Here is a 26,992-nt window from a genome sequence, read left to right as displayed (position 1 = left end):
TGTCACCCTCTGCTGACATCTAAACCAAGAAGAGAGAGTTTTCATGGACATGGGGAAAAGTAGCATGGATATTTATCATAAAAATTCTCTTTTGGTCATTTTTTTAAGGAGGGTGGTTGTCTAATATCCAGTTCATAGTTGTTATTGTTTGTTAATCCTCCAAAATTCCTGTAACTCAATAGCACGATCAATAAAATGGCTACAGGCAATTTTTTATAGCCTCACACCTTGGTAATCTTCTAGAACCAAAAAGCCCATATATTTAAAGATACTTGAAGGGTTCAGTGAGCCCCTAGGGAACATACTACTATATTTAAAGATTAGATACTCAAAGTGCTCAGCGAGCACTTGCGGAACGTGCTACTCCATGCTTTCCACCCCAAATTTACAGTGATTACTTCTGAATACTGAAAGAAAATCGCGGGCCCTCTAATGTCAATGGGAGTTTTGCCATTAATTTAAAAAGGTCTGTGATTTTAACGACTACATTCAATTGAATGCAGAATTTACCTTACACAATGTCTGTGAAATCCTCTATAGTGCTGTTTTAACTTTTCCGTTACAGGGTGAACCAGGACTTCCGGGTCTCAGAGGTCCTGAAGGTGCTCCAGGGACTGGAATACAGGGGGAGAAGGTGAGAATTTTTATTACTAAATGAAAGATTGGAAGTTGTAATGCTCCAGGAATAACTTTGTCAAGATTTTCACTTTTTTTTTTTTAATCAAATATAAATAAAGAAAAAAAAATAGACTTTGAGGAACAGGTTAAAAAGGATTTCTAAAAGTGATTTATTGCAATTTCTATCAATCTCAGGCTAAAACAGCACCTTGTCCCAACAATCCACAAAGAGTTACTGATTTTTGCTGGGTCACTTGATCTGACTGAAGGAAGAAAAACCAAAGCATCCATTTCTTTTCAAAATATCTTGTAGAGAATACATGCAGATAATGTTGCAGGAAATAAAAAAAAAAATACTGTACTGGAACTCTTGCAGAGTGATTCTGGACTCACATATTTCATTTCTGTTGTAATAATTACATCCTAATGATGTACTTCATTAGTAGTTATCTTTTTATAAACTTTATAGTACATATTCTTAGTCTGTTTTACTTAGAAATCTAAACTGTTCAATCAAAGAGAATATTGTCATCAGCTGAGTGACCCTGTTTCTAACATATCTGGCTTTGAATACAGAAGATTACCTTTAAATGAACTTTTTTTTAAAATTGTTTTTAAATAATATCTATTTCTTGTAACAACTTGATGCTGCAGCTGCAAAGAGGCAATCAACTCTTTCTGGATATTGTTTTTTTTTTAAATAATAGCCATTGTTAAGTCACTTACTTAAATTTGAGCTATTTATCTAGTTTTAAGTGTGCAAATTCAAAACTGGACAAGTACTGACCAGAACTGATTTATTTACCCCAAGAAGGCAATAGTAACTGCTGATTTGTGTCAGCTAAAAAATAGAATTCCCCTATCTTTCATTGTTTAGAACCTGTTAACTTGTGATTAATTTCATTCTGAAGTGTATGGCATGTCTTTTCCATTTTGGTAGGGAGATCCAGGTCAGAGAGGAATACGTGGATTAACAGGACCAACAGGAGTGCCTGGCCCTGCAGGAGCTAAGGTATGTTTATCAACAGATTATGTGTGTAAAATAGGCCCGTGAAGTCAAAATTCTTTGTTCTAGATCCCAAAAACAACTAGCCTGGTATGAACATACTTCTTGAAAAATATTTATTTTAAAAGCTGAAGGGGAAGCAGTTTTTTGAAATTTTTTGAAGTTTTTTGAAGTTTTAAAAAATGTTTCTAGTGGGACTGTGGTGTACCTTGATGCACCATCTTGCATCTATGATACAAGATGAACATATATTTTTGAAATCCAGGGACACTAGCGTACTTTTACGCTAAAATATTTGGTAAGACAGCAATTATGCTGCCTGGCATATACATATGTTATAAGACCTAATTTTCCTTTACTCTAACTAGTTTATGGCTTGTACTCTCTTATGGGCTTAAAGTTTCTATTCAAACAGCTACTAAAAATAAGAGAACAACTAGTCCAGGTCCATCCTCTGATTTCTTACATAATCTTTTGCTATTTATACATGAAAGAATGGGGAAAAATAAAAAAATAGCAGAAGTACACCTAAAAAATCTATTCTAATGGAAGAATACATGTTTTCAATATACTTAGAAAGGTGAGCTGAAACACTTCAGTGCTGGACATGGTAGACCAAGTCTAGAATACATAAGAAGCAGATTTTCAATAACATATATTTATTCAGTGACTGACAAGAATGTCATTTGTATTCATAGATTAGAATTATGGTAGTTAGCACTTCAGCTGCAATAGTTAGATTTTATTCAAGGCAGAGTATTATTAGAATAATAAAAATTATAATAGACTTTCCATGAAATATTATAAATGGTTCCACAAATGTTTTCTTCTAAGGATGTGTTTGCCCACTCAGAGAAAAAGATACATTAGTTTTGATCTTGTTCCTTCACTGCAGGGAGAGCCTGGTGTGCCAGGACGTCTTGGAATGCCAGGCCCTCCCGGAAGAGCTGTGCCTGGACCAAAGGTAACATCCACACTCCATTTCCTAGTGTTGATAAACACAGCATGAAATCTATGAAGCTAGCCATGCTATTAATAGAAAGTGTCAATTGTTTCAGCCATATGAGCTTACCTAGAACTTTTTTCCTATGAACAGAAATACAGAATATACCCAGGCTAGTTACTATAATGCTCCAGTACTAAATAATTGCTGTCTTGAGACATGGTTTAACGGATACATCAAATTTTTTGATATCCTTGGGTATCAAAATGCTTTCCTGTCTTCTACTTTGCACATTTATTTTATTTTTTTAAATCTAAAAATCACTCTGTTTGGTTTTTAACACCATGCACAAGGATTACATTTTCTTTCCTACAGGGTGATATTGGATTACCTGGTCTTGCTGGGCCAGTTGGAGAACCAGGGTTTGGGCTTCCTGGGGCAAAGGTAACTCATAAATTGATAAAGTCATTTTAGACAGAAGTATAACATAAGGCAGGATTTCAATGAAAAAACAGGAAATCATTTATGATGGCAAAGTATTCAGTTATTCTTAATATATATACCATATAATGTTGGTAGAGCAAAAAGAGTGAAGAGGCTTCTGTAATAGACAGACTCAAAGAAGAATCAAGACATGCGTAAACTAGCAGTATGAGAACAGATCCCTTTAGTAGAAAAAGATGATGATGAAAGAGTAGCTGATTTGTAAGGACTTCCCTTAAGTAGTACTTTAAGACTGCCTCATCATTGACTCTGTTCAACTTTAGCATTTCGTTCCTGGGCTGATGTTTAGCTAAGCATCAAGAAACCCGTGACATATAAAACAGTTTCTCAAAATAAATTGGAAAAAAGTTCTCAGGCACACACAGAAGCAATGCCACTGCTTTGCTGCAGTTTATCCATCTTCAGTTATAAGCATTATCTAAAACAGCTACGAAGCCACTCAGTCTGTGCTAGTCTTCTGGCCATCTGACAAGATGGGTTCATCTCTCATATAGAATGATAATAAGGGTGATTAAAAATATGGGGTAGAGGGTTGAAGTCATTTGTTCTTATATACAGGCCAGAGATAGCAACAGACAGAACTCCTGAAAAAGATTCAAATTAGTGTCTTAGAAGTGAAAGATTTTGATTATCTAGTATCTCAGTTTTAGTCTACGATTAATAATCTAAAATAGTCATTCACAAAGTAAAATATCTAAAGAGAGAGATAAAATCAACTTACTGAATGTGCTTCCCAAGAAATTTCACTTTCATGTAAAACTCTTTGCCAGTAACTGCACTGGAATTCTACCCAGCTTTCTTCTGCCTTCATCAGGGTGAACGCGGCCTTCCAGGACCTCCTGGACCCTTTGGGCCAAAAGGGGATGGTTATCCAGGTCCAACTGTAAGTTTATAGATAATTTTTATATGTCATACCTGTGAGGTGACAGAGTCCCAAGAACACTGCTGAGTCAGGCACACTGGGTGAATTTAGCCTTTATCTATGCTAAAGACAACTGTACTTGTACATGCAATTACCACATTGAGGAATAAAAACTAATGAATGTCAAAACAGAAACTGGAATTTGAGGTATTTATAAGGCTTCTTGTTACATATGTTCAACCAGGGCTGATAATGCACCTGCCTCTACATCAGGGTACTCTGACTTAAGAAACACATGGAAGTCTCTTGCATGGCACACAAAACATGCCAGTGTCAACGACCCAGTTCTGGCTAACCAGAAAGTAAAATTTAACTAATTACAGTGCACTGTGATCCCACTAACAGAAAATGTATTCCAGTTACTAGCCATATTGTTCAAAAAATGCATGCAGTCAACAGCTGGTCAGCTTAGCCTTAAATTAAATGAATAGCCTATCTGTGCATTAAATTTCAGGGCTTGCCAGGCCTTCCTGGGATTCCAGGTGAACAAGGCCCGGATGGAATTGGACTACCAGGACCTAAGGTACAAACCTCAAATTTTAGAAAAGTAGATGTAAACGTAGAGTGTGTAAATACTGTTTGTATGACCTTAGAAATCATGTCTTGGGTATGTTCAGATTTCTAGCCACTGTTTCTCCCTAATGTCTGGCATTCAGCTATCAACGTTTAGCATTGTTTGCACTTACACTGTGCTTTTCAATGATTCTCCTGTCTCTTTATCCTATTTGGGTACAAAAGACATTAGAAAATCTAGAGACAAATTAAACTTTGTTATTGACTACTCATTTTTTAAGTATTAACTTTCAGGGCGATCCAGGTAGTAGAGGACCAGTTGGTCTCCCAGGTCCCCCAGGTGAAGGCCTGCCAGGACCAAAAGTAAGCTTTTTTTATATATATAAAAAAGGAAAACAATATTTTTTATGTATACACACACACGGTTACAAACACATCTTTATCTTTTCCACTCACCAGAAACAGCTAATACCACAAATAAGATAGCTAAGAAATACAGTAACTTTTAAATATTTATATAATCAAAATATACGTTATAGCAGCAATGCCTGAAAAAAAATAGAAAGCAATGTTTCATTGTAAAAAGCTCCAAAAATAGAGGTTCTTACCCTTCCACAGCTCAGTTCTAGAAGCCCATTAAAACAGAAGAATTGATTTAGAATGTAAATGTAAAACAACTAGACAAGGCCAAATGCAAACATTTTGTAACATAATAATGTATTATCCTGCATAGTGTGGCTTGCAGGTCCCAGAAATTCAGCTCACGTTGACAAGAAAGCTAGGTCAATGGGTAACCAACGTCCCAGGCTGTGCTTGGCTCAAGATATAGCATTTACATACTATCCTTGCAAATGAGGAAACCAAGAATTTCATGCAGGGATACTTGAATAGCAATATAACTGTTAAATAAATATTGAACTGTATAAGTGTGGGTTATTTCTCTATGAAGAGCATAAAACTGGAGTAGGTTCTTCAGTGTTCTTTTAAAAATAGGTTCATAACTAGGTAACACATGCTGTTAATTTACAACATCACATTAGTGCGTTGGTCTTGCTGCGAAGCTTGGTGGTAGTGAAAGATGTCACATCATTCACAAAAAAATAACCCACTCAAATCATAATTGATTCCATATGTCCCATCAATATAATGCATCCTTCAATGCAGTGTTCATCCCTATCAACAAGGTAATTCACATTCAATGAAAATTAAATCTATAGTGATTCCTAGGAAGTATAAACTATATTTAAGTAGCCTAACAAAGGCTTAAAAATCTCTTTTGTCTGAAAGAACAATCTTACTGTCACTATTTCTAGAAGGACAACCATGCAGCAGAGAAGTGACAGAAAATTGGATGGCGGTAAAACAATTTGTTAGGTATTTTTATTATAAATGTGTGTGTGTGTGTGCGCATATATATATATATATTTATTCTAATGTGTTTGATCATATTTATTTATATGGGGCTTCTCCCCAGGGATCTATGGGACGCCCAGGGACACCTGGATCTTTGGGACCGCCTGGTGAAGGTATTCAAGGAATTAAGGTAAAAAAGACTCAGTATCTTCAATCCTTAATCTGCGCTCAGCAGTCAATCTGCCCTCACAGAATTAAGAAAGGTTTCATGTTATTAGTTTTTTATATGACAGAACCTGCAGTTTAAAAATGAAAAGGATAACATGAACATCTACAAATTATGTTCTGTTTCTACTGCTCTAAGCAAGCCCAAAGATCGTACTAAAGCAGGAGGAAGCTGGAGCATCTCTTGTGAAGGAGATAAACTCACGAAAAGAATCAAAATAAAAAAAATTCTTTCCCCTCTTCCCAATCTGTCATGTCAATGGCGACATTTTGAACTAATTATCTGAATTGCTGGCTCTGAGAAAGATTCCCCTTGTGCAATGTTCCTTTTTGTTTGCATTTTGCACTTTTATAAAAGCACGTGTCAGAAAAAACTAAGTTAGCAACAACAATGGAGAAACAGGAAAGATAAAGTGCAATGGGGAAAGAAATAGAGCACAAGAACTGAAATAACGGCCAAGTGGGTTGTTTCTCCAAATGTTCTCTATCTTTTTAGCAGACATATTATTGAATTATTTGAGAAAAACAGTAAAGTTAGCTGCTGCATTGTATCAGGTGATTCATACACTTGATAAAATGCAGTTTGAAGCACCTTCTCATTAAATATTTAAAATTAACCCATAATCAATGACTACAAAGGGTTAATATCACTACCTGAATTATCTTTAGGGGGAACAAGGAATTCAAGGAATGCCAGGACCCCGAGGGCCTCCTGGAGAAGGACTTTTGGGACAGAAGGTATGATATCTAAATCTGAGATAGATCAGCCAACACACTAAAGATGATCATTTGAAGACACAAGAATTCTGCTAATGGGGAAAAAAGAAAAAAAAACAGTTCTATTAAGGTTCATAGGATTTAAGAAAAGCTAAACCTTTTTTATGATCAGTTTAGAGTTTTAGAGTAGCGTCATTTTCAGTGTTGCATACTTCAATATCATACAAGGCTTGACAAATGCAATAAAAAAGAAATTTAGGTATCTAAAAGTGTGGCCTTTCTTTTATCCATAGTTTCAGAAAATTTGAGGAACACATGAATGACAAAAGAAATAACTGTTTAAATCAGTTTTTGGATATGAGCACATTAACACACAAAAACTGCACAAGGTCCTTAGCCTTGTAGAACTCAAACCAGAAGCAACTAATTCCTTTCTTTGTTATTCCAAGCACCTTTTCTCGACAGAAGTCTCTTACGAGTGACTATTCCCGCTACTCGTTCTGACTATTTCTTTGCCTTTCTTCTCAATTTCCCTATTCTTACATTATTTTTCTCAAACAGATATTCATTTCCATCATGCAATATCTCATGAAACCCCTCTCTCTGCATGACCTACTTCAGATGGTTCATTGTGCAAATGGTTTCACTTTTTCTATAAAAATGCATAATCAGTATTACTGGATATTCATGAAATTCACAAATAATTGACTTAAAGAGTCCATGAACAAAGATTTCTAAGTTTTGACAGAAGCTGAAGGTAAATTTAACAGAGGCAGCTAGAAGGAAATACAAAAAGTAACTGACTACACTTTCTCTCCGATTACCAACACATTTTCAAAGGGAGATCGAGGAGCTACAGGCGAAAAGGGTAAAAAAGGAGAAAAAGGCAACTCAGGTGACCCTGGTGTATCTGGAGAACCTGTGAGTTTATCCTGTCCGTTTTTTAAAAACCGCTTAACTTCTGCGCTTTTGCTATATAACTAAAATGCCTAGGAAATGCTTAAGAAACTGTAAGTGTAAAGAGATATTTCCATGAGTACCGCAATTTCTTAGTGAAAATCAGTCACCATTTTAAAGACAACACTATGCAAATGTTAACTATAGTTACCAAATAACCTTAGCCCAGACTTCTCAAAGCTGATAAACAACGCAAAATGGGAACTTCTGGTAACAGACATGTTTGAAAAAGCTGGATAGGAACTCGGGGTGCCCTTCTGCTCTGGCATTTGCATATAATTAAGTAGGGATACATGAACACCATTGCATAGAATAACAGATAGAAAAAAACGCACAAATTCTAACACGGAATTAGTGGAAGACTTGAAATCATCCAATTCATCCTATAAATATCTCATCCCCTTAGGAGGGTGTAGAAACTATATGCACATAGACACTGTATTGTATAGAAAAAGTTCTTAATTACTAAGTATTATTATAATTATGGCATTGCTGAAGACACACTCTGAATTACGGTATTACTAATTGCAATGGTTAATTAATGATCTCTGTTGCAGGGCAAAACTGGACCAAAAGGAGAGCAAGGCCTAACAGTAAGCAAATCCTATTACAAATCCTATTAAAGCAATAATATCTTGCATTGTGCTTATATATCAGTTTAAATGCACCCTATGTCAATCATTATGGAGTCTTCTGATTAGAAGTGGTCTCAGCAGCAGTAGAGAAAGAAACCACTCAAAGGCTTCTGACTTTTTTCTCATCTACTTTATGCTGAAGTGGAATTTGAAATTCCTGATTCTTTTTTGTATTTTTCTTCTACACGTTCTCTTGTGGTTAAAGGACCTATGTGTACACCTATCAAAGGAAAATATGTTTTAAGGTATCTAAGAGTTTAAAGACAACACAGCAACCTGCAGACCTGCCATGGTCCACAGTAAAGGAGTTACTTCTAAATCTGAACTAAACCAGATCCTAATTTAGTAAAGCATGTCTGTGACTATGTAAGTACTGCTGAAGTTTATGGTGGAAGCTGAACAGCAGTGCCGAAAGGTTGTACATGAAAGACTAATTCAGCACCAAATGAATCCTATCGCACTTCTGTAACAAAGGCTTGCTCTAGTAATATGGAGCACGAGATATTCAGCAGAAAGCTGTGAAGAAGCAACTCTGGTTTTTTACTGCCAAAAGCTGGAACATTGTACTATGTTCCATTTTGTCTTGGCTCTCCTATTCATATGTCAGCTCACTAATAGCACTTCCTGAAGTTGGGTCTGTTTTGCTTTTCCCTATGCATTTGCCTAAGTGAAAAGGGAAATCAATATTATTTAAATACTGACATATGAATAGGCTTTGACTTTAAGCTAAAGTTTAATAAAATCAAATCAACGAAAACATTCTTTTCACTATGAGTAGTTAACTGCTTTAGAAAGAAGTATTACCTCTTGCTTAAGTTACTGACTTACACCATAACAAATAATTCATTGTAAAACGTAGGTGTGACTCCAGGCTTGAAAGTTGAAGACTAAAGTTCTTTATAAGTGATATTCATTATAACTGAAATCTCTGATAGCATCAATTTTACACCTCATTTGAAAGAGACAAATTGTGAAATACTTTGATTTTTTTCTTATCTAGAGAGAAGATATAATTAAATTGATCAAAGAGATATGTGGCAAGTATTCATGAAACTTCTTTCAGATTCTGTTTTCCTCCATTTACATCCTTCTCCTTTCCAAAAGGATACTAAGTCATCACGGTCCCTGTTTTATTTTTTCTTTGCAGGTTGTGGAATTAAATGTAAGGAAATTCCTATGGAGCTGGTATTTGTGATTGACAGTTCTGAGAGCGTGGGACCAGAAAATTTTGAGATTATCAAAGACTTTGTTACTACTTTAGTAGACAGAGTCACTGTGGGCAGAAACGCTACCAGAATTGGCCTTGTACTATATAGTTTAGAAGTTAGGCTAGAATTTGGTCTGAACAAGTATACCACTCAACAGGATGTGAAACAAGCAATCAGAAAAATGCAATATATGGGAGAGGGCACTTACACAGCAACTGCTATCCGCAAAGCAACCCAGGAAGGATTCTTTGGTGCTCGAACAGGTGTGCGAAAAGTAGCTATTGTACTAACAGATGGCCAGGCAGACAAGAGAGAAGCTGTAAAACTAGACATTGCGGTTCGGGAGGCTCACGCAGCAAACATCGAAATGTATGCGATAGGAATTGTTAACACTTCAGATCCAACACAGGCCGATTTCGTGCGCGAGCTAAACCTGATTGCTTCAAATCCAGACAGAGAACATATGTATCTCATCGATGACTTCAATACCCTTCCAGGTGGGTTCATCACAGCTTTACTCTGTGTAAATATAGAAATATTTCCTAAACTCCACACACATAGCTGAACTCATCCATTGAAGAATATCTTTTAATATTCCTCCAAAAAAAAAATTCCTCCAAAAAAAAAGGGGAAAAAAATGCATCACTTCTCTAGAAATTGGATTTTGATGATGAGCAAGATTAATTAAGAGGTGTGATGCAGTAAGACCTGAAATGTGCAGATTCTCCTCTTTTAAGGAACTGTGGCATACACCAGAGAGGCACCACACCAGTGGGGGCTGCTGGTGTAAAATAGGAATTTGCACACAGTCATTTAAAATAATTTTCTAGTTGGGTAAGTGCTCAAGCATTGTAAAACAATTGGTCCGGAAAGCCAGAATCAAACCTACTGAGGTAAAGTCTACTCACTTCCACTGGGAAATAAACATTTTTTCATATAATTATTCACCTGAGTAAGGTAAACAATTGCTTTTCTACTACCATCTACTGAATGATATGCTTCGGAGAGATACGAAAACTCAAACAATACCCTCAGGAGAGTACCACATATTTTGTATCACACAGAGGTCTTACGGGCTGGCAAGTTTCTCTTAATAATAATCCAGAGAGCCTGAAAATACCCTAGATGTGCTTTGGATTGCATGTGAATTATTTACGTGCATAAATAATCCAAATTCAGAAAAATCCATTGAACTTCCAGCATGTTGTTTTTTCCTTTTTTTTTTTTTCTCTCTCTCTCTTTTACAGCTCTGGAGTATAAATTAGTCAACCAGTTTTGTGAAGATGAACACGGTGCCTTAATATACAATCGTAATGGAAATGGTGTAAGCCTAAGTGGACTGCCTGGCCATTCAACGTCTTCAAGATTTTCACATTACTTACTTCAGAACAATAATGTTAATGAAAAATCCCTTTCAGCAAAGAGATCTGAAGTATCTACTGTAGAAATCCCTCTGAATATTGGCAGTCTTCCTCAACCATTAGCTCCGGTATGAAAATTCAGTAATCTTTAATGAGCTTTACCTGTATTTCCTTCTCTGTTTATTGATGTAATGTGCAACTTCTCCTCTACTTTTCTATGGCCTGGTACTAAAATAGCTTCTTTGACTTAGTTTGCTGCAGCTGGAAGTTCTAAATAGGAGTTTGATGTTGTGTGCAGGCAGTTACCTAATGATTACAATTCATTCTTGATACTGTAACAAGGATTATTACTATTGTATTTAATGGAATAATGTTTTTGCCACAATGTGAACACAAGCATTTGTTGAAGTGCAATTATTCTGTAATACTTGAATTTAAAAAGTTTTAAACTCAAATATAGTCCACATTTTTCAGTTTATAGAAGAAAATTTTATAAGAGCCAACTCAAAAAAATACCCCAAATTTAGGATTGCCAATCCTCCTGGTAAACCAACCTGTTTAAAGTCCTGATCCTTGACATGGAGGTCAGAGCAAACAGGGTGGAAAAATATTAGAGCACTTCTAATTGGTGAAGAGCTAGTTCACTTTAAGACGCTACAGTATTTGAAAAGCAAAGAAAATTAAATGCTCATTTCAGACCAAGCTACCTCCTACAGCAGTTTATGAAGCATATCAAGAAGAACTAGAGGAGGAACAACAGTCATTCTTGCAATCAGTGGACACCAAAGGTACTTTTATCACAATTAATTTCTTTACCTCCTCATTATTTTTGGTGGATCAAAAATGTCTTCTGTTTCTTTTCACATGCAGCTACAGTATCATCATCGCCATCTAAACCATCAGCAGCAGCAGATACAGTGCTGACATCATTACTTTCAACTACAGTGCTCACACCAAGACCAGGTTATATATCTAAACAACTTTTCATTTTTTCACCTCTTATCTTAATGCTATCATTTAATAAGATTTTACATCAGAGCCACTCTGTTAGGCCTAGCATACTCTCTGAAGATTATGAGAGTCCATGTTGTGGAAGAGAAGCCATTTTAGGATTTTACAGCAGATCTTGTTGCAGTTCTTGTCTCTCCAAATTCCAAATCCTACTGTCCCTCTTACAGCAGAAGTAAGGTTAAATATAACCCAAAACACAGCTCATAAATGGCATCAAAAAAGCAACACAGTGCCAACTGAGACTGACCAGCAAGTTGGGGATAATCCTCCAGCACTCACTGGAAAGACAGGAAGGATCAGCCCATGCAGATGAGAGGATTTATTAACAGAAAAAAAGATAAAGAATGATTTCGGAACTTTCAGAATCAGAGCAAAAAAAAAAAGGTTTCTCCTTCAAACAGAAATAAAAAAACCTAAGTTTTTTTCCCCCATGTAAAATGTCCAAATGTATTATTTCTGTCATTTATGAAATTCACACATCTGAGTTCAAATAATGAACCAAATAATGACAGGAGCAAGAGCAGAGAGCATCTTTCCTGGGTATATGGAGATTACTATGTCATGCCTCCTGCAATAATTTTTTTTTCACTTTTACAAGTTAAGATAACAGTTGTCAATACCATTGCAGAATATCAGTGTAAAAATACCAAATTTGAAATGAAAAAATGCCTTTTAGCTCCATTGTATTATTAAAATAAATGAACACACCTTAGTCCTTTAGTGCATAGCTGCAGGAAGGAACAATCAGTAGACCATCAAGCTTCATGTTCACATTTAACTACATAATTACTACCATTTTGTTACGTATGTAGCACATCTTATAACAAGAGAGAAGATACATATTCTAATCACCATTCTAATACCTCTGCTGCCACAGGGAAAGCACATTAAAAAAAAAAATACACACACACACACAAAAATAGTATCGGAGTTGAGGTAATGTACTGCAGGAGGATGATGTGGCCATATTAAGCTTAAGCTATATGTAAACAGCAGATGCAGCCAACTTACAGTTCTTTAGTTTACGGTATTTTTGGTTGTTCACAAGACTGATTGCTTATAACTACTTTCAAAGTTACCAGACTACTACACTTTCATATGGAGCCAAAATACCATTATTTCTTAAGTTAATAAAACAATGCCGATAAAGGAACATGAGACGGTAAGATGCATTTTTAAATCGTCTTCAGCTCTAACATCTTTAGAAACATAAAATATATCTCAAACTATCATATAACACTATTAAGAAAAAAAAAACATGGAATTTACAGGTAAATTCCTACGCTGTACAACTGGTTTTACATTTGGATTTTTTATTTATTTATTTTAAATATCCCAGACCCCCGCTGCAAGCTGACTCTGGATCAAGGGCCATGCCGTGTTTATATCATAAAATGGTACTATGATAAACAGGCCAACGCTTGTGCTCAGTTTTGGTATGGTGGCTGTGACGGAAACGCAAATCGCTTTGAGAGTGAAGAGGAGTGTAGAGAGGCTTGTGTATTTTTTTTCTAGTGGTAAGAATTCATCTCTCTAAATATCATAATGACCAGCAAATTGAAGCTATTGACTGTTTGGATTAGTTATCAAATATCCAGCAAGGCAAGCAAAATCAAGCTCATTAATTAAAATAATGCTAACACTGTTAAATCATATACTCTCAAATGAGAAAAATGTCTACCTATGCAAGCTTGCTTAAATTCTTTCTGCACGTACTGTATGATGTGCTCCCATAACAAAGTATCAAAATTTCAGTGGTTGTTAAGAGTACACAGATTTGATGAATATAGAATTTGCCACGGTAGCTGTGCTTCCTTCCCTTGGATTTTGAAAAGCTACCATCATAAGATTAGTAATGATACTAAATTTTCAGTTGTCAACATGGCTTTGAAAAGGAATCCCTTACTGTTAAAATTTTCTTTTTGTTACAGAAATCTGATATTTGGCATGGATTTTGCAATGAAGACTTCACTTTAAACAGAAGTATTCTCATAAACCCTATTTTAGTAACTCAAATGAAAGTTTTCAAGTTACACGCAAAGCTTTACTCAAGGGCTATCAGATAAATACACCAGGTCACACAAAAGGGAAGCATTTGGTATATTGACCTTTCCCAACCACATCCCTGATGTTTTTGATGTAAACTTGCCTCAGTTTCCATTAATTAAAAAGATAAAAGTAGTTAAAATACAGTAATAAACTTACACGAAAGACATACCTACAGCTGTCATTTCTCATTTATGTTAGGTCATGTCTAAAATGGCTCTCCATCACGCATTTCTCTGTTTTAAGCTGTCTCATTTGTAAATGCATTTTAATATTTTAATCTGTTTCTCAAAAGTGCTTTTAATTTACATTCAAAACCTCAACTGCAGCATAGTGCTAATAACAATTTATTCTGTATTGTCTGTCACTGCCATAGTTTTCTATGCTTAAGTTTGTCTGCATACAATTTATTTCTTGTTACTGAAATAAAATACTTAAAAGCTTTTGTTCTAATAAAACATTTCTGGTTTTACTGCCTAGAGAAAGTGGACAGTGGCTCCTTTACATGACTATAACCTTCTTTCAGCTAAATTAAGACTTACGGTTAAATGTGTTGCTGATGTAACTGGATTTCTGCCAAAGTCTTTAACAAGACTAAACGTCACAGATTAGATGCTCCTGCATATGAAAAAGATTATATGTATTTTTTTCCTAAACAGATGGTAAATTTAGTATATTAAAAATATATTTTGCCTCAGGCCTTCTCAGATACCCTTTTAAATAATTTTTTAGCAATGAGTTTCATTAAACATGCTCAGACACATGTAAAAATTGACAGAGCTATTTTAAAATTAAGCCTCTCCCTTAATCCTCTGCCCTTTCCCTTCCCTCTCTGCCCACTGCCTAATTCATTACCCTTTCTGCTTGAAGGGACCTCCATGCCTGGGGGAAACCTGCTCCTCTCTGTGAGCTGGCCAGGTGCTCCCTCTCCCACAGTGAGGCACTGAGTAAAAAGGAGGCCAGTCTTTTTTTTTTTTTTTTTTCCCCAAGAGGCTTTCAATCCCAGTCAAGATGATGATTATTATCATGTTGGTGGGAAACAGGCTCCTCACAAACCCCAAAAAACACTGGCAAGGGTCAAGTTTCTTTACATATTTCAGACTGCACTTGTAGTCATAGCTCCTCTAAAAAATAGGGAAGTGTTACAACTAAAAGTACTGCTAGAGACAACACCCAAATTACTCCAAATAACTTTTGAGGCACCTTGTATATACATATTTTTAAAGCACCTTAAAGCGAAAGAAAAGGCCCGTTATACTCCTTTTAGAGAGGATATTTCTCTCCCTTAACTTTCATCCACAACCACATGGATGTTACCTTGGGAAAAGAAGGGAAAAATGCGAAACACAGACCCCCGACGCACCGAGGAGCAGCGGCCGCACCACAGCGCCTCACACAACCCGCGCCCCACAGGGCGGGGCGGGCAAAGAGAGGGCGGCCCCGCGCCGCAGCCAATCGCGAGCGCCGCGGGAGCGCGCGGCACCGCCCGGGTTGCCACGGCGCGCGCGGCCCCGACACACGCAGGCGCTGCTCGCGCCGCCGCCAGCCATGAGCTCGGCGCTGGACGCGCTCTGGGAGGACAGAGATGTCCGCTTCGACATCTCCCCGCAGTGAGTGCCGTGCCGGGCCGGGCCGGGCCGGGCCGGGCCGGGCCGTGTGGCGCGACACGGTGTGGCGCCTCCCGCTGTGGTGGCGGGCACTGCCACGTGACAGCGCGCGGGGCGGGGCGGGGCGGCTGTTAGGGAGCCGTTAGGGGGCCGTTAGGGGGCGGTTTTGTCACGTGGGGCCCAGTGGCCGTTTGAATTTACACTCGCCCCGCCCCCTCTTCAGCCATGTTATCTGCGCTGGAGTTGGAAACGTCAAATCCTATCCTACCTATTTAAGCAATTCTGGTTTTTTTGTTTGTTTGTTTTTTGGTAGAACTGTAACAACGCAGGCCTCTGTTCCTTTCAACTTAATTGGAAATTTTTTGTTCCTGCTGCCTCCCAATAAATTTCTTTTTCCTGTCCTGTTATAGTGATGCATTTTTGATGTATTGTTGGGTGACGCTGCCTTCTTGCAGTATCATCCCCTTTCACATCTGGTTGGTCATGCCTGCATGCTCTAGGGTGCTGAGTCTGTTTTACATGATACAATTAAAATAAAACTCGTTGCTATATGTCTTACTAGGTAATTAAGAGGTGAAACCAGTTAAACTGAGGAAAAATATGAAAAAAAAATGCGGAAAACATAGCAAGGTGTTTCATCTGAGAACGTACATATGTTTTCTTTATTCACATCTATTCTTCCTTAAGCCAGGATCCGTTCCTCTTGGTAGAAGAGCATGTTAAGAGGGAAGGAATCATAGGCTAAGTTAATACATTTTTTTTTTTCTCTTTCACAGATTCTTCCTATTTTGGAGTATAGTTTGCTTGTTCGTACTTGCTACATAATTATTTATATAGTATTGTATTTTTAAAATAGGAATATTAACATTTTTCATGTAGAAAGGAGTATCAATTATATAATGTTACAATTTTATATGGGCTTGTGTTCACATTTTCTGTATCATGATGCACTGAGCGAAGAATGGAGAAAGGAAAGAAAGTGTGGAAATGGCTTTCTTTCTGGAAAATAAAAGTGATCTGTCTCTTATTATGCCACTTTTTTCTTCTTTTTCTAGGCAAATGAAAATGAGATCTGGAGAGGTCCTTATAGACTGCTTAGATTACGTTGAAGATACCAAAGGAAACAATGGAGACAGAGGTAACCATGTACTCAGGGAACTTGTAACCTTCCTAATATTTATGAAGTCCTAACCTGTTTTGAACTCATTGAACACAGCATCAGTGGTCTACTGCAGAACACTGACTTCTGCCTGTTTCACAGATCTTTCTTCTCTGGGGATCTTTTCAAATAGTGTAACTTGTTAGTATTTTTTAATGAAGAGATAATTTTGGCTCAGAATTTGTTTGGACTTCTAAGAGAAATCCAGTTAAAAACATGGTGATCTTTTGTTGTAAGGCTGTCGAATGCTTAAACCCATCACCACATAGAACTTTGCATATTGACTTGCAGGGAATTATTTCCATTTTGAAACACTCTGTAAGTATATGAATTTGCCAACTTCCTGAGGTGACATTTCCTCATGTTGGCTCTACTGCTGTGCTCTGTAGAGGAGAGAGAAGCTTTGCACTTGACATGGGGTTGAGGTTATCTATGAGAACAGCTGTGATAACTCACTGCCTTCTCCTTCTCCCACAGAGTTCTTCTGCACTAATTCTGTCTCTTAATTTTTATGATAAGTGGGTGGATGTGAAATCAATAACAGTTTCTGATTTCTGATTTGTTTTGGAGGAATGCTGATACACACCAGAGGCTTTTTTTTTTACTTTTTTTTTTTCTTCTGACTGGACTTATTCTTTTACAGTATTAAGGAAGAAAAAGTATATAGTGATTTTTCTGCATTCTTCTCCCTAGCAAGGGGGAGAAATATTCTGGTGTTTCAAAAATGGAGTTAAATATATTTATATTTATATATACGTATATATATGTGTGTATATATATGTGTGTGTGTATATATAATACAGGCACGAGTGTGCACATATGTATACAACTGTATATATATGAAACATTGTTTACATACTTACATCTTATTAAGTGGATGATTTGAGTAACTGACATCAAATTAGAAATAATAGAAATATCACTCTTTCTTTCCAGGTAGACTCCTTGTGACAAATCTACGCATTATTTGGCACTCCTTATCATTGCCTAGAGTCAATCTCTGTAAGTGTTGTCTTCTCCTAAGTGGACTATAAATTTTGTGTCCTTTGTGATGCTGTGCTCTGCTTTCACAGTAGTGAATGGATTATAGTACAGAATACTGAAGCATAGAGCTGCTGCTTCTGTGAAGTCTGAAATAAACTGTTACTAATGTATTATTAATATAGGAACTGTTTTAATAATTCTTAGAAAACTATTAGTATTTAATGTTGATTTCTCATTTAATGTTTATTTCTCATAAGAGAAATTGAAGAGTATCAGACTTTTTATTTAGTATATGTGGAACTTCCTTTTTCAAGAAAGAAAGAAAAGTTGGAGTGTTTTTTGTTGTTGTTTTGTGGGTTTTTTTCCCACTTCTGGCCACACTTGTATGTTTTGCTCATGTTCTGTACAGGTCAGCATTTTTTTCCTCATGAATACCCATCCTCCCAAATTTACTATTATGAGCTCTGAATAAGCTTCTAATTTTAAATGATATGAGTACCAAGCCTGTCTACTCATATTTAATTTAATTTGCTGAAACAGGCCCAGGGTGCATCAGGACCAAAATTATTTTCAGTGCTCAGTTCCCAATAGTCGGTCAGGACTGGCAATCTATATGCTGTTCACAATCTATGTAAACTTACACAACCTGGTAGCACGCTCGTTTGCATTTGCTCTCTATCTAATGTGTACATGCACAAGCACACACACACTATTTTACATATACTTATCTTTTTAGAACAGTTCCATGTTCTGTAAGGATTGCGTCCAGGTGGCCTTTGAACATCTCCAAGGAAGAGGACTGAAGAGCCTCCCTGGGGAACCTGTTTCAGGGCTGTTACCCATCTGCTTGCTTGAAAATACTCAGAACTCAACTAGATACCACCCTGAGCAGCCTGGTTGAATTGCCCCTGCTTTGAGCAGGGCATTGGTCCAGAGGGCCTCAAAGGGCGCCTTCAGCTTACATTAGTCTGATTTTATGACAAGGGTTCAGACTGCTGACTGTAATAAGGAATTTTCACAAACAGCTTCCAAAGGTGTGCTCCAAAATGCCATACTGTACTCTCAAATTCTGAGTATCTTCTTGCTATTAAAACTGTTCTTTTTTTTTTCTCTCCAAACTTTTAGCTGTTGGTTACAACTGCATTATAAATATAACTACAAGAACTGCCAACTCAGTAAGTTTAAAAAATCCTTTTTAAAATATAAAAGAATTTGTATTTTATTATTCACACTGCACTATACTAATTATCTCAAAGTTTATTTTCAAGAACAATAATAGAATGATTTTAGATTATTTTTAAAAGATGGGAGAACTTTACATTACTAAAGAAGTGGGGTTGCTGCCAGTTTCCTAAGGCAGCGAGACTCATGTAATCCCACTGTCTGGTAATCACTCCTTGTAGGTAACTCATGCGTGTTTGGCTCATTTCATCTAAATTTAACATGAGATAGAGAAATGCTAAGTTTGTGGAAGAAAACTGACAAATACACAGCCAGAGGTACACACAGTTGTGAAGGTATTTGTTTGGCAAGATAGCAGCAAAGAGGTAGCGAGGTTACGCACATCTCTGGGGCAGCCACCTGGTGGCACAGGTATTGCCTGGCTGCTCAGTGCTCTCACCCTCCTGGGCTAGCGCAGCACAGCATCCATTACTAGATGGATAACAAGAATTTAAATAATATGTTAAGGTTACTATTCCTCATACAGTCTAATATCTGCAATATCTTATTATATATTATATCTATCTTATACAGAATGTTATATCTGAATTTTTTTCCTTACAGAAATTACGAGGACAGACCGAAGCTCTGTATATCTTGACAAAGTGTAACAATACACGTTTTGAGTTCATATTTACCAATGTTGTTCCTGGAAGTCCTAGGCTCTTCACTTCCGTTATTGCTGTGCACAGGTACCAAACTTAAAATAGTGTATATTCATTTACAAAATTCAGTGAATCAAATTTATAAGCAGAATGTGGGATTGCTACGGTTGATGGACCCAGTAAATAACTGTCCATATTTAACATCCACACCAGCATCTCAACAGAGAACACAATCTCTAGGAAGAGCCAAGAAAATGCTCACAAATTTTATTACATAACTGCATACCATAAAAAATTTCATGTATCAGTACTGGTTGGACATGAATCAAATCATTCACCACGCGAATGAGTAAACTGAGTGAATAAATCAAAGTACTACAGAGGCCATCTGTCTAATCATTTTCTGTAGTCGTGGACCATGTCAAAGGGTTAAATCCTGGTCAGATGTCCCACTGGATTCAAAACACTGGATGTTTCACACCTAAATATGTGTTCAGTCTGTGTTACCTGTGCATAGAATGTGTGCATAATACGTTATTTCTCTGTTTCAGTTTAAGAACTGTGGAATACTCACTGATATAGATTACATGTTTTTGACTTAGCCTGCAGTATAGAATAAATGATTTTGATGATGGAACTTGGAAGATTTATGCTTTGCAACAGAGGCTAGGCAATGACAATTTTCAGGAAAAGAAAGAGCATACATATGGGCAGTCCAGAAGATTAAAACAAATGTCAAAAAAAACCTTTAAAAGTAGTGTCAGTAAGGAAAACTGAAATGTGATTATTTATAGTGATTATAATAATTCTGATGTTTTTATACAACGTGGTATTAAAAAAATTTGGAAATACACATTTCCAATTGGTGCCAAAGCATTAACACTAAAAAAAGATAGAAAACTGATATGATAACCTAAATTTTCATTTTTCTAGAGCTTATGAAACTTCTAAAATGTATCGTGACCTGAAGCTTAGAAGTGCGTTGATTCAGAACAAGCAACTGAGACTACTGCCACAAGAACAAATATATAATAAAATCAATGGAGTATGGAATTTATCAAGTGACCAGGTATAGTGAAAAATGAAACTAATCCACTTTAGCAAAGCTAAAATATTTTAGCCTTCTTTCCTATCAACTGTACTATTACAGTTCTTTCCCCTCAGAGAAGTTATCCTTGATTCAGTTCATAAGCTGGTTACATGTGGAGAAGCTGATCCCGTACTGGTACTACTCAGTACAACAAAGTTCTCTCTTGGCAATCTGAATTCTGCATGACTCAGCTTACGTACAAGGAATTAGATACACACCTCCTGTTAAGCAGATAGATTTATGAGTCTAAATCTATATCATCCTGAAAATGAATCATGCTGTTCCAAAATACTCTGCTGAATATTGGTATGTTTACTTATGGCTTTGACCATATCGTAAGACGTATGTTGTCCTTGATTACTGGAAACTGAAATAGGAATCTCTGACTTGAAAAGGTAGAAAAAGAGTTCAAGAAGAAAACAGAAAACATCTGTATTATTTTAGTTATTTATATTTCCCAGAGCCATGAAACAAAATAGGAACTGTTATTTCTGTCAGGGCAATTTTAGTCCAGAATGGAAACAGGATCCATCTTGACAAGTTAAAAAGTTCTTTCTTTTACATTCCCTTGGCACATATCTCTGCAGTTACCAAGCCTAACCCACATGCCACTCTACTTACTCTATATACCAATTCTAGATCTGTACAGTTAAGAGCACTCTCAGAAGCTTCATGTATTCCCATTAGGTTTGCTATGCTGTGATTTGATCCCGCTTTACGGTAGTATGAGGAACTCCCAAGTGGTTTTTACCACTTGATGCCATATCTTTTAAAGTTTTGATCTTGATTTCTTGAAATCGGTAGTAATGTTTCTGCTAGTTTCAGTGAGAAAGAATCAGGCTTTTATTGGATTAAATATCAAACTATATTATGTTGGTGTTTAAATGGATATGAATAGTCATTATATTTGGAAAGAGGGTTTTATACGACAATGCACTTATAATGTACTTTTTCTTTAATAGGGAAATTTGGGAACATTTTTTATTACTAACGTGAGAATAGTGTGGCATGCAAATATGAATGATAGTTTTAACGTCAGCATACCATATCTGCAAATTGTAAGTATCTTAAAACATCCCTTTCCAAACTGAAATATCCTGTAACAAGCGTTATAATGTTCAGCTGATGATCCCAACTCACACTGAAATTATGATTCTCATGTCCTGAATTAGGGAAGAATTTGGTCTTACCGTGTCAATCACAACATATTTTTTTTTCTGTCAGGATTAATTGGATGCTGTAATTTTTCTGATAAGATGAATTCATTGGCAGGTTTGGATATCGAAGAATGAGCTTTATTTCTAATTCCCAAAATATTTTCCCTGATGCTGCATGCCAGCTGCATGCCCTAAACTTTATGATCATTATTTAAGATGTTCAGAAACAAACTGGTACCCCTTTTGATGTGACACGGCTCCCTGATTTCAGTGATTCAGATTTGTGATGGTAAATGGCAAGGAGTGCTGGTGTCTGAGCTTCCAGAACCAGTAACAGTAGTGCTGTATAAATATATAGTGTGTATATATAGAGAGAGATCCAGTAATTTCAAGGTTTTTTTTTGATAAACTCTTTTTACCTCTTTACCATTCATTAGCGTTCAATAAAAATACGGGACTCAAAATTTGGCTTGGCAATGGTGATAGAGAGTTCTCAGCAGGTAAGAAGCTTTAATAGCCTTTTTTAGTTGGCTCTACATTTACATATGTGTATGATTTTATAATTCTGAGTTGTTACAGTGCTACTTTAAAACTACCTTCAGTGTTTCTTTTTAGTGGTCTTTGGAACATAATCTTCCTAGATAGTTGGATACCAATTCAAATCTTATTTATCTTATGGAAAACATTGCCCCTGTTTTTATTTCAGCCTTAGCTTAAAGGACAGATGGAAAATACAGGAAGATATCATAATAGAAATTATATTTTATATCTGCAAATAGAAATTTGCTATCATTAAATTGTAAATCCCCATCAAAGAGAACAAATTTTAATAAATATCTATTTTTCTTTTATTGTATAGAGTGGAGGATATGTACTTGGTTTTAAAATAGACCCTGTGGAGAAACTACAGGAAGCAGTGAAAGAAATTAATTCACTTCACAGAGTTTATTCAGCTAACCCTATTTTTGGAGTGGATTATGAAATGGAAGAAAAGGTAGTCTCTTCATATATTTGAAATCAGATGCAATATTGCACTATCACCACTTATAAAATGCATTAAATGTCTATTAAGTATATGGATTTATTTAATTCAGTGTTTTAATTTGCAGCCTCAACCTCTTGAAGACCTAACAGTAGAGCAGGTTCAAGATGATGTGGAAATAGAATCTGATGAACAGACAGATGCTTTTGTGGTAAGCTCAACAGAAAAAAATCCTCTTGATGTTTTTCAAATTAAAAAAAAAAACCTTAGATCTCAATCTATTAAAGATAACAAATGAACTGTTGATCTTTTATGTACACCTCAATGTTATTTAATCAATATTAACTACTACAGGAATTTCTTCTGTGTATGGGATTTTAATTACTATCTTTAGAATACTAGTAGTTATATATGATAATTGTATGTAGCTCCTCAACACACCAAGATAAGGAATAGTTTGAAAACAATCGGTATAATTTAATGAAATACATTACATTTAAAAGCCATTCTTCCTTCTTTTGGAGGAGTCTTATAAAGGTGGTGCTTTCTGTAAGCTCAACAGTAATCTCATAAAAACATATAAACTTGGAAGATTTTTAGAAAGACAGCAATAATTTTAAGTTACTCCTGACAACCTGCACATTACTGCCAATACTGCTTTAGAAAATTGCATTAGTTTTCATCTCAGCATTTAAGGAAAACATATCTTCAAATGCAGTAGCATGTCTGTGATCTTGATCAGCCATCTTCTGTAAGATCTGATCAATTCTGTGATCTGCAGGGACTGCACAAATACAGGGTTTTTATATGTCTGATGCTTGCCAACTGCTGTGGTTTCATAACTCCTCTCTGGAGTCAGCACCAATATTACTTCTATTCTCTTTTCTTTTGCTATCATTATCCATTCAGATAAGTTTTTATTTCTCCTTTCTTTTTGAATTAAATAACTGTGCAATGTATACCCTAAAATAAAAACTGGAAACTGTAAATGATTAGAAGGTGGTTGCCCCAGGAAACAACACGTGAGATGTAGTGATTGGTTCCACTCCAGTATTCCATGATAGTTGAAGACTGTGATGCCATTCTGTGGAGTCATGTATAGCTTGAATGAGATCCAGTTTCCCAAGGGAAGTACTTCCTTCTTTGTGTCCCTCAAGAAGTGCAATCAAAACAAGATCAGGCTCTTTCTGATAAATATGGTGATCTAGAACTGGTACTTGCTTGGAGACTTGCAGAATTAAAGATATTTTCAGAGACATTGCTTCCCAATATCATTTTGAGGATGGAGAGGATTGTACTACTTCTGTAGATCACTGTGGAAAAACTTGGTCAGTTGTTCAGTTAATCCATGATCGTTTCTTACATTGGTTATGATGTTAATTGAATTTTGAGACTGCTTACAAAGTTAGTTATGAAGTCACAGTTTTTGATATTGAATAATAAATGCTGCTGCCCATGAAGCAGAAAATACTAGAATGAAACCAGCAAGACTTCATGTCAACATTGTTTTACTCAGTATTTCTCAGCATAACAAATGTAACTAAAAAAAATGTAACATTTTAAAATCTTTATTTGGTATGGTGGAAAACTCAGGGATTTAGTATTACTTAGTGAAAAATAATTTACCCTACCAGATTTTTTTTGTAAATTATTTAAACCTAGCAATTACTTTGATCTTGTTTATAAAACAAAAACCAAATTAACTGCTTTATCAAAGAAAACTTACCAGAAACAATTTTTATCATAATAGGTTATTAGGAGATTTGTTTATAAGCGTTTTTTTTTTTCTCAGAGTTGTGAGGTGTGTTTTTTTGTTTTGTTTTTCAGGCTTATTTTGCTGATGGTAACAAGGTAAGACCAACTTTTTTGTATTGTCAAATTTATGTTGTAGAAATCTTGATAATTAAATTAGTACAAAATCTGTGTTGGTTTATTTTCTCTCTCATATCTTTTCCATTCAAAAAAAGCAACATGATGGGGAACCTGTGTTTTCAGAAGAACTGGGACTTGCGATAGAGAAACTGAAGGATGGATTCACGCTCCAGGGACTCTGGGAAGTAATAAGCTGATTTAGATTTTTCTGTTATATATTGCCTAAGCAATGAAAGATTCACTGTTCTGACTTATTTTGTCAGGTCTCTAGAAGATTATTAGGAAAAAAAAACAAGGGAAACATGAGAAAAAATATACCAAATTTAAAAAATAGGCAAATATTGTACAGTGTATAGTCAGCATGTGTCATTAAAATATCACTCAAAACCTGTGTATGTATAAAAGGTTTGTATTATAGTGTTTCTATTAGAATGTTATTTATTTTCATTTATTTATATGCAGCACTGTACTCTTTTGTAATGCTTATATCTAAATAGCATTTCTGTAACTTGTTTCATACTATGCAACAGAGAAATATAACACACAGAATACTTTGTACCTAGGCATCTGAGTTGTATCATTGTAGCAGAGTTCTAGTACTGAAAACTTTTTGATAAAACACTGTATCAGTACAAATACTAGTTTTAATATCTATTAATTTTGTGAAGTGTTTATTACATAACAATGGAAGTACTTTATTTTGATCTAAACATTCCTATGCATTTTTTTGCTGTTCTGTTTTTTTGGCACATTTTTCTAATCCTTTAAAAAAAAAAACGCACACGCATAAATAGCTTCTGCATTTGACTCATTAGACCTTTATATTGTTCTGTGTTAGAGAGAAATGAGTCATTATTGTTTAAAGGAAGATGCAGCTGTTAGGATTTCTAGTGAGACCTCTGCACTATTTTCTGTATGTGGAAAAAGTCAAATGAGCAATCCTCTCAGCTGTTGTTTTAGCAGCTGACTGTGCTAGTAAAGTCATTGTGATGTGGATATCGGTATTTGTTGGAAATCTTTCAAAATGTATGTTTTAATTAAATTCTATCTGTACTGAAAAGCTAGGAGAAAGGTAGAATAAATTCTCAGAAAATTTTAGTAATATTATACCTTGTTGAAGATTCTGTTTGCATTACATTCAAAGAAAATTTTATCATATACTGTGTATGGACAAAATGCAGTTCATGAAAGCACACATTTTAAACAACTTCAAATTTATTTTGCTTCTATATTACCATTTTTTTTTCCTGAAAATCTAAATGTTTCCAGTCTGAATAGTAAAACCATCAACATGTGCATATTTTTTAAAAATCTACATACTTTTAAAACCATTCAATAGTGTTTTAGGGTTTTTTTAATGTTAACTTTTAGATTTTTTTTTAGTTAATATTAAATAAAGTGTTCATTAAATAATATGTAATGGATTATATCTTTTGTTCTCTCAGTTGCTCTCTCGGTTTATTTTAACAGCAATTAACACTATTTCTGTGAAATTAAAAAGGACTGATAATGTCTACAAATTAAGTGAAATAAAGAGTAGTTGCTTTTCAAGGAAAAAGGAGTCTTCATTTTAAATTACTTTTGAAAGTAGAACCTTACCTGAATAGTTTATTTTTATTTAATCAGTTGATTTTTAGCTTCTAAATAAATATAACAGATTGTGTATTAAGATGATCAAAATGACATTGAAAGTCTTACCAGTATCTGAAGACATCACTGATTTGATATGGGTATGTTTACGAGAAATAAAATGGAAAAAAAAATCTTATTGCACAGATAATTGATGGAATGTTTAAATTTTTCCTATTATCTTTATGATTGATACCATATTAAAATCTACAACTATGAGATGCACTGACAACTTGTGTGAATTAGTGAGCAGAGTCATTACATCTGACAATTAATAATATTTCTATTTAGGAACTCTCTGTAACGTGTATTCCTAATCTTGTTTATAGTTATCTCAGTGAGGATCATATTCTAGTGTCCTTACTCATGTCAAGTAGTTTCTTACATTGCAAGTTATCTCATTGATTCATCATAGAAAATGATGGCAGAACCAGGCCATAGTGACTAAAAGCAACAGTTGCTTCTTTCAGTCTTTGACAGCTGCAAGAGCAACTCTTTTTTTCCACACCATCCACCCTAAATTCCGACCTGTAAGAGTATGTACCTATATTTAGCTAGCAAGATTAAATTGCAAAGCCTTCAGGCTGGGCAAAGCACATTGATCTGCCTTTTTTACAGACAGACCTTTGTGCAGACCACAGCCAACCTTTTCTGCTCCCCCACTTTC

At 35.6% G+C, this 26,992-nt stretch overlaps 2 protein-coding genes across 4 annotated transcripts in view; both read left to right on the top strand.

The window, feature by feature from the left end:
• The window catches only part of LOC112943888 (collagen alpha-1(XXVIII) chain-like), a 29,060-nt gene extending 15,572 nt beyond the window's left edge, over nt 1-13,488 (top strand). Inside the window, exons 19-34 of the mRNA XM_026035219.1 lie at nt 566-634; nt 1,559-1,630; nt 2,520-2,588; nt 2,943-3,011; nt 3,886-3,954; nt 4,448-4,516; nt 4,801-4,869; nt 5,981-6,049; nt 6,754-6,822; nt 7,642-7,722; nt 8,316-8,351; nt 9,394-9,430; nt 9,541-10,098; nt 10,849-11,090; nt 11,660-11,750; nt 13,313-13,488. Coding sequence (XP_025891004.1) covers nt 566-634; nt 1,559-1,630; nt 2,520-2,588; nt 2,943-3,011; nt 3,886-3,954; nt 4,448-4,516; nt 4,801-4,869; nt 5,981-6,049; nt 6,754-6,822; nt 7,642-7,722; nt 8,316-8,351; nt 9,394-9,430; nt 9,541-10,098; nt 10,849-11,090; nt 11,660-11,750; nt 13,313-13,488 — 1,845 coding nt within the window. The remainder of the gene's footprint in view (nt 1-565; nt 635-1,558; nt 1,631-2,519; nt 2,589-2,942; nt 3,012-3,885; nt 3,955-4,447; nt 4,517-4,800; nt 4,870-5,980; nt 6,050-6,753; nt 6,823-7,641; nt 7,723-8,315; nt 8,352-9,393; nt 9,431-9,540; nt 10,099-10,848; nt 11,091-11,659; nt 11,751-13,312) is intronic.
• A 2,036-nt stretch (nt 13,489-15,524) lies between these two features.
• Nucleotides 15,525-25,940, top strand: BBS5 (Bardet-Biedl syndrome 5). 3 transcript variants are annotated; one of them, XM_026034796.1, is made up of 12 exons: nt 15,525-15,629; nt 16,682-16,764; nt 17,722-17,787; nt 18,895-18,944; nt 19,555-19,682; nt 20,529-20,664; nt 21,648-21,743; nt 22,280-22,342; nt 22,702-22,836; nt 22,952-23,035; nt 24,652-24,675; nt 24,792-25,940. In XM_026034796.1, exons 1-12 carry the CDS (start codon nt 15,568-15,570, stop codon nt 24,891-24,893), a joined length of 1,029 nt encoding a protein of 342 aa, XP_025890581.1. In that variant the 5' UTR covers nt 15,525-15,567; the 3' UTR covers nt 24,894-25,940. The 3 variants fall into 3 exon arrangements, with proteins under 3 accessions (XP_025890581.1, XP_025890588.1, XP_025890593.1); XM_026034803.1 differs by lacking the exon at nt 15,525-15,629 and adding an exon at nt 15,866-16,102; XM_026034808.1 differs by lacking the exon at nt 15,525-15,629 and adding an exon at nt 16,242-16,256.
• Nucleotides 25,941-26,992: the final 1,052 nt, after the last annotated feature.

Source organism: Nothoprocta perdicaria, unplaced genomic scaffold, assembly GCF_003342845.1.
Source record: "Nothoprocta perdicaria isolate Ctin4 unplaced genomic scaffold, notPer1 scaffold_0, whole genome shotgun sequence".
NCBI lineage: Eukaryota > Metazoa > Chordata > Aves > Tinamiformes > Tinamidae > Nothoprocta > Nothoprocta perdicaria.
Note: the sequence above shows the minus strand (reverse complement) of the source record. Positions and strands in the feature narration are given on the sequence as shown.

Coding starts and splice junctions, on each gene's coding strand:
- BBS5 (XM_026034796.1), top strand. CDS start 15,568: ATGAGCTCGGCGCTGGACGCGCTCTGGGAGGACAGAGATGTCCGCTTC. Junction 16,765..17,721: donor AGGAAACAATGGAGACAGAG/GTAACCATGTAC, acceptor CTTTCTTTCCAG/GTAGACTCCTTGTGACAAAT. Junction 22,343..22,701: donor TGATAGAGAGTTCTCAGCAG/GTAAGAAGCTTT, acceptor TTTATTGTATAG/AGTGGAGGATATGTACTTGG.